This window comes from Montipora capricornis, chromosome 2 (genome assembly GCF_036669925.1).
Source record: "Montipora capricornis isolate CH-2021 chromosome 2, ASM3666992v2, whole genome shotgun sequence".
Taxonomy (NCBI): Eukaryota; Metazoa; Cnidaria; class Anthozoa; order Scleractinia; family Acroporidae; genus Montipora; species Montipora capricornis.
The window spans coordinates 16,956,018-16,963,517 of NC_090884.1; the positions used below are offsets into that span (position 1 = coordinate 16,956,018).

At 38.4% G+C, this 7,500-nt stretch overlaps 2 protein-coding genes across 2 annotated transcripts; one reads left to right on the forward strand and one right to left on the reverse strand.

Moving 5' to 3' along the window:
- The first annotated feature begins 1,639 nt into the window (after positions 1-1,639).
- LOC138037829 (uncharacterized) lies at positions 1,640-2,474 on the forward strand. The gene has a single exon (XM_068883713.1). The coding sequence runs from the start codon at positions 1,640-1,642 to the stop codon at positions 2,378-2,380; it is 741 nt and encodes a 246-aa protein (XP_068739814.1). The 3' UTR covers positions 2,381-2,474.
- An 883-nt stretch (positions 2,475-3,357) lies between these two features.
- On the reverse strand, positions 3,358-4,857 carry LOC138037830 (caldesmon-like). The gene is made up of 2 exons (XM_068883714.1): positions 4,298-4,857; positions 3,358-4,071 (listed from the first exon to the last, which is right to left on the reverse strand). Exons 1-2 carry the CDS (start codon positions 4,480-4,482, stop codon positions 3,525-3,527), a joined length of 732 nt encoding a protein of 243 aa, XP_068739815.1. The 5' UTR covers positions 4,483-4,857; the 3' UTR covers positions 3,358-3,524.
- Between the last annotated feature and the right edge of the window lie 2,643 nt (positions 4,858-7,500).

Below are 7,500 nucleotides of genomic sequence, written 5' to 3' on the forward strand. Positions count from 1 at the left end.
TCTCTCAAGGCGGTGAGACTTTTTCGTTCACTCCAGTTCATTTCCAAATCCCCCACCCTTGCCACTCCATAGAACGCGCTATTTCATGTACTTGAGCTGATTTTAATAATAATTTCAATCTGAATGATCTCCAAGTGAGGGAAAACGCAAATCACTGGCCTTTTTGGGGCACATTATCGCCCTGCAAGGGGTTTCACTGACGAAGCTTATTTGAACTGGGGAACTGGGGAACTGGGGACCCGGAGAAGGACGACAACATATCTTAGGGAACAAGGGAACTTCATACAATTTAAGGGATCAAAAAGCTGGGAACAAGTCAGAAAGTAATTTTGGGTTCAAGGGAACACAAGCGATTGTTTTAATGAAACAAGGACACGCCCCAGCCCGTCCCTGGTAGGGCCTCATTAAGGACAACTTTAAGGTGGCTCAAATCAGCAAATCAATAAGAGAATGAATGTCTTATTTATGAGGAAATTAACCCTCTAACGCTGTTGTCTTGTGATACTAAAGGCCTGTGGTTCTGCAATAATCGCTCAGCCAGATGCAGTCATTGACATGACCCAGCAGGTTACATGGCAACAAAACAGCCATGTCAGAATGGCCTTCATCTGGTATTTAAATGCTTTTCTATTTCAAATACAAACTCGGGGATTTCCATTTGCTATTTATGAAGAGTGATTTGCAAGCTATTAGAAATAAAATTCTCTACAAACTTAACAAAAGGAAACAAAACATTCTCCAATGATGTCTATAGATAATTTGATGCACATTAACAATAACTTTGAATTTCCTTTAGTCAAGGATGTGAAAAGCTACTTTTTCCTTTCTCATTACTTCCAGACACAAGTGACCAGCAACCAATCATGTCAGTTGGTATGTCAGTTGGTATGTTCCAAACACTTAGAAGGCCTCTTACCTTGACATTTGATTAGTACGACCAATAATTAAATAATCTATGAGAAAAGCTAACTTTTCCTTTCTCATTACTTCCAGAGAAAAGTGACCAGCAACCAATCATGTCAGTTGGTATGTGAGCTTTGAAAATGTTCCAAACACTTTGAGGGCCTCTTACCTTGACATTTGATTAGTACGACCAATAATTAAATAATTTATGAGAAAAGCTAACTTTTCCTTTCTCATTACTTCCAGAGAAAAGTGACCAGCAACCAATAACGTCAGTTGGTATGTGAGCTTTGAAAATGTTCCAAACACTTTGAGGGCCTCTTACCTTGACATTTGATTAGTACGACCAATAATAAAATAATTTATGAGAAAAGCTAACTTTTCCTTTCTCATTACTTCCAGAGAAAAGTGACCAGCAACCAATCATGTCAGTTGGTATGTGAGCTTTGAAAATGTTCCAAACACTTTGAGGGCCTCTTACCTTGAAATGTGATTAGTACGACCAATAATTAAATAATTTATGTGAGAAGCTAAGTTTTCCTTTCTCACTAGGGACCTTAAGCACCAGACAAATCTATCACGCGGACGTGACCGCGTTACCGGAAAAAACAGGGAACGAGAACGTCGTCAGTCACGTCACTAGTAAACATTAAGCTAACGTGACTAAATGAATACACGGACGTCAATTACGTTTAATTACGCGAAAAAAAAATTGACAAGTGTGTTTGGTCATTAAATGGCATCGTTTAAAGAGACTAGAAACTTGGTTTTGGAATGTTCTGTTGATGGAATTATTGACGAAGACGATGTTATGCTTCTTTACGACATTAATAAGTCAAAAAATCCCGAGTTCCCACACGAAAACTACGAACACTTTAACTTCGATGCCTTGGTCCCAGTCGAGTGTGCAGCCGACTTTCGTGTCGAAAAGCAAGATATTCCAAGGTTGGCTGATGCTTTGGGTATCCCTCCGGTCATCAAGTGCCAGCAAAGGAGTGTATGTGATGGTACTGAAGGACTCTGTATGCTTCTGCGTCGTTTTGCTTATCCCTGCCGCCTCAGTGATATGATTGCACGATTTGGACGTCCTGTTCCCGTTATAAGCATGATCACCAAAGAAGTTATGAATTTTATTTACAACAATCACCAACAGAGACTAACCCAGTGGAATCAATTCCTTTTAAGCCCTGCCTCTTTGCAAGAGTACGCAAATGCAATTCACCGTGCTGGCGCTGCTCTTGATAATTGTTTCGGATTCATAGACGGAACTGTGCGTGCAATCAGTCGTCCAGGAAAAGACCAAAGGCTAGTTTACAACGGACATAAAAGGGTGCATGCCCTTAAGTTCCAGTCTGTGAGTTTGCCTAATGGAATCATTGCCAATCTTTTTGGCCCAGTAGGTAAGAGTGAATTTCTACTTACATACCTCAGCTCACTCCCCTTTGTAGACACCAATGATTTTAATATTTTGTTTTAATTAACTGTTGGCAATGATGAATTTTTAACAAAATAGAAGGGCATTGCTTGGGAAGCATAAAGCCTTGAAGTTCACTGAAAGATAAAATTAAATGATAAAAAAAAATGGACCACCTGCGGTGATCGAGTGTACCTGTTCCCTCAGAGAATGTAGCCCATTAGGGTCCTTTTAAGGCAACTATGATTGTCAGGTCTTATGTTTTAGAACATGTGACCTGTGTGACATATATTCATCTTTGCATGATTATTTTTCTTTTCAGAGGGGAAGATGCATGATGCAGCTATGTTGGCAGAGTCAAGTTTTCTGCCTGACTTAAAAATGTATGCATTTTAACCCATGGGAGTACCCCTCTGCATATATGGTGATCCCGCATATCCATTAAGGATACATTTGCAAGCCCCATTCAGAAACACAGCAAGACTCACTCAACAAATGGAGTTGTTCAACAAGTCAATGAGTAAAGTGCGAATGTCAGTGGAGTGGATTTTTGGGGACGTCATAAATGATTTTAAATTTCTTGACTTCAAGAAAAACTTGAAGATTGGTTTGAGTGCTGTAGGAGAAATGTACATTGTAGGTGCCATATTACGGAACTGTCTGACATCCCTATATGGTAACCTTACAGCTGAATATTTTGATGTTCAGCCACCGGTTTTGGAAGACTACTTACGCTAACTGCATGGAAGACTACTACATAGACTGAATAAGGTTCTAAGAGACATCAATAAGAAAGAAACTATGTCTATAGTAGTTACTAAGAATGCTACAGGAGCTTTTGATTGATTTCTGTGGTCTTATTTGTAATATAAAAAGTAGAAAGAATTTTATAAGACCATCATTAACAATGTTAATATTATTGAATATGAGGTGATTCTAGCTAGCCTGGCCTAATGGTGTTTGTGTCTTTTTTGCCATATCTCTGAACACGATAAGTTTTTATCAAATATTAGCTTTTTAGGCAGTTCACTCAAGCACAGTAATAATTAGTAATATTATTTTATTGCCATCCAAAATAATTTATCACATGCATAAAAATATCTCAACAACTTAATTGCATTGACATAACAGTACAAAATTTGGTTTTTCATGGCTGTTAGGAAGAATTCAATGACAAGTTCATCATCAGCTCAGAAAGATAAAAAAATTACTTTTTTTCTACTTTCTCGAAAAGTTTCAACAAAAGATCAGCTTGCTGTTGTTGCTGTTGCTGTTGTTGCTCGAACAGCACTGCAAAACCTTGCATTTGTTGTTGTTGTTGCTGTTGCAACAATTGCAAAAAATCATTGTTTTTTTGTTCAAGCTCCAACTGAGCCTTCCTTAGCTCCATCTCTTCTGCCCTCCCCTGTCTTTCTTTTTCGCTCTTTTCCCGCAGGAAGGCCACGGTCTCACTTCCAGTAGAGCATCTTTTTTTAGGTTGTTTGCAGTCCACAGAATTTTCTTTTTCACCCTGTTTCCTTCTCTTTGTGGTCCCCAGACTCTCCATGGCCATCTTCCTTACCTCTTCTGCCTTTTCCCTCTCTGCCATGTCATCTTTCCTATTCATGTTGTTTTTGTGGATTTCGTCAGAAGCACCCTCTTTCTCAATGAGATATTCAAGTGCCTCTTCTACTTCTGATCTTGTGGGCGAAATGCCACTTGCCTTTTCTTCATTTTTTATTTTTACTCTCATCCTTTCTGCAAGGAGGTTATATCTGTAACAAGAAGTAAAGGATTTTTTTCAGTTTCACGAAAAATTCCTCTCACAGGTTAGCTACAAACAATCTGACTATCTATGCAAAATGGTTTGTGTGGCACACCAAGGGCATTTAAAGTTAAGTACATTGCATTACATTTTTATTTTTCGTTTGTTTTTGTTTTGTTCACTTTTGAGCATGATATAGAGGTATTAAATTTCACTTAGAAAATGTGTGATCCTACCTGTCTCTTACCGCCCTTTTGTCTACTCTAAATGGGACATCGATATCCTTCACAGCAACAAGGGCTTCAGCAACTGCTGCCCATTTAGCACTTCTCTGAGTGGTTCCCTTTTTTATATCGGTAAATGGGTCAGTTGTTATAATTTCTCTGCATAACAACATATCATGCTTTTCTGTCCACACCATGTTCCTTTTGAAACTAAAAAGAAAACAGCAAACAAAAGTTTTATTCTATGCAAGATAATTATAGTCTGGCTGGTCGGGTTAAAAAAAAAAAGGTATATGTAGAATAGTACTGAATTTGTAAGTTTCCTCGTCTGTTAATCATAACACTGCCCGATTGGAATGCAATTAATCCAGTGGTTTGTTATTGCACTGTAACGTGCGGTTGCAAGAAACAACTAGCGATTCCCAAACTACGAACGAAATGAGAAATTATCAAACGGGAACAACACTTAAAATTAACGGAAAGCCAGCCAAAAAACAATACCCACACGAGAAGTTATTTTGCGCATTTAGCCGGTAGGTTACATAACTCGGAAGTTTCGTATAGATGAGCAAGAAAATTCGAAAAGCGCTAGTTACAATAATTTACAAAGCCAATGGTTTCTTTCTCCTTTCAAAACTACATATCGCTTGTTTAAACTAAGACAGCCATTAAAACACTAAATGATAACTAGTCTAAAACATAGGAAAAATTAAGCAAACCTTGGAGGACAACAAGTGCTTTTTACTGATAAATTCTCCGCGATAATTTTCACTGATGAATTCTCTGCCATAATTTTCGGCACGGCTAAAAAGTAAACAAACAGTGAGGGTGATTTTTCGACTCAATAACTGAGTTACATGGATTTATGATAATAAATCAACATTCTTTGGTATTAATAATGGGTTCTATTTAGTTTTCTCTTACTTTAAGGAAACTTATTATCGAAAAATAGACTGCCATTTCAACGAAACGGTACTTGCCGCAGTTTGTCGTCGGGAACGTCGACAAGACGAGAGGCCAGAACGGTAAGGAGGGGCAACCAAAGTTAATTATGCAGGCCTGCACTTCCGGTCCACGACCACGTCATAGATTTGTCCGGTGCTTAAGGTCCCTATTACTTCCAGAGAAAACTGACCAGCAACCAATCATGCCAGTTGGTATGTGAGCTTTGAAAATATTCCAAACACTTTGAGGGCATCTTACCTTGAAATTTGATTAGTACGACCAATAATTAAATGATTTATGCTTGTGTGACTGGAAGAAAGTCTGTTCATTCCATGTTATTATACTAATAATATCAATCTTCTTTTCTTTGTTTACTACAAGAACAGCCAGATGCCAGTAAAGGAGGCTTGCAGGTGGATGGTATGTAAGCCCTTGACATGAGAAGTAACAATGTTTCTTGCATGTGCATTTGACTGAACCACCTACATATTAGCAGTTATATTAGCAAACACTTTGAGGGCTTCTTACGTTGAAATTTGATTAGTACGACCAATAATTGAACAATTCATGCTTGTGTGACTGGAAGAAAGTCTGTTCATTCCATGTAATTATACTAATAATATCAATCTTCTTTTCTTTGTTTACTACAAGAACCGCCAGATGCCAGTAAAGGAGGCTTGCAGGTGGATGGTATGTAAGCCCTTGACATGAGAAGTAACAATGTTTCTTGCATGTGCATTTGACTGAACCACCTACATATTAGCAGTTATATTAGCAAACACTTTGAGGGCTTCTTACGTTGAAATTTGATTAGTACGACTAATAATAAAACAATTCATGCTTGTGTGACTGGAAGAAAGTCTGTTCATTCCATGTACTTATACTAATAATATCAATCTTCTTTTCTTTGTTTACTACAAGAACCGCCAGATGCCAGTAAAGGAGGCTTGCAGGTGGATGGTATGTAAGCCCTTGACATGAGAAGTAACAATGTTTCTTGCATGTGCATTTGACTGAACCACCTACATATTAGCAGTTATATTAGCAAACACTTTGAGGGCTTCTTACGTTGAAATTTGATTAGTACAACCAATAATTAAACAATTCATGCTTGTGTGACTGGAAGAAAGTCTGTTCATTCCATGTAATTATACTAATAATATCAATCTTCTTTTCTTTGTTTACTACAACAACCGCTAGATGCCAGCAAAGGAGGCTTGCAGATGGATGGAAAGTGTAAGTCCTTGATATTAGAAGTAACCATGTTTCTTGTCATGTGCATTTGACTGAACCATTTACATATTAGCCGTAGGTCAAGAAAATAATATTATAATTTATCTTTCTTACAGCAATGCAAAGGTACATCTTCTGAAACTACTTTAATTGTTGAAATTGGGGTCCATCATCTCACTATATCTCATGATGATATTACACAATGTATATTAGATAGTGGGGAAACTGCCATTTATGGCATAAATAGTTCAACTGATGAGGTTGTTCTTGTTTTTCAGTTGACAAATTTGAACCTACTACAAACCTAGTGTCAAAAAAATAGGTTTATTATTCATGAAGGAAAATCTGATGCATTAACTCTGAATGCACAGGCTTTTAGTGGCTCCTTGAAGTGCCTCATTATGGGCAGTAAACGTCAGGCAAGAGAATTCTTTATCTGCGTGCGATAAGCTTGCCTGGATCAAGCATATGCAATAAAGTCTATTTAATGAAGACAATAACCTTATTCCTTTCTCGCTCTTTATTAACTGTAATGTTTCTTCTATAAACAGCACATGATGAGTTGTCCCCCGACTGTGGAAAGGAAAACAACCGTCAACCCCCCAAAGAGCCACACCCATACGCAAGTGAGCATAGAACATTCTTTATATTTACGCATGACTACTTATCAAGTGAAGCTATGATCTATTTCATTATCATCTCAACATTACAACTTAACTGCGAAGATCATAGCTTCACTTGCAAAGTGAACAAGCCGATGATCAATGACCCGATAACGTTTCTCAATTATCATTTTACATGCCAATACAATGGCTATTCTTTTTTCTCTCTCTTTCAGGGTGCTGGAAATGTGGGGGTCTGGGGCACTATCGCTCCCAGTGCCCCAGCAAAGCAAGCCACATCGGAAATCTTGGGGCTTGGAGGGGAAATCGTGGGGCTAGGAGGGGAAATTGTGGGGCTAGGGGGGTAATCAGGGTAGGGGGGGACTTTGGCAGCAGGGGTACAGCCCGTGGGGGATTGCAAAGTGGGGAAGGGGC

Excerpts from the sequence above, each read along its gene's own strand:
- LOC138037829 (XM_068883713.1), top strand. The coding sequence starts at position 1,640 with ATGGCATCGTTTAAAGAGACTAGAAACTTGGTTTTGGAATGTTCTGTT.
- LOC138037830 (XM_068883714.1), bottom strand. The coding sequence starts at position 4,482 with ATGGTGTGGACAGAAAAGCATGATATGTTGTTATGCAGAGAAATTATA. Across the intron at positions 4,072-4,297 it reads AAAAGGGCGGTAAGAGACAG|ATATAACCTCCTTGCAGAAA; the intron begins GTAGGATCACAC and ends TTCTTGTTACAG.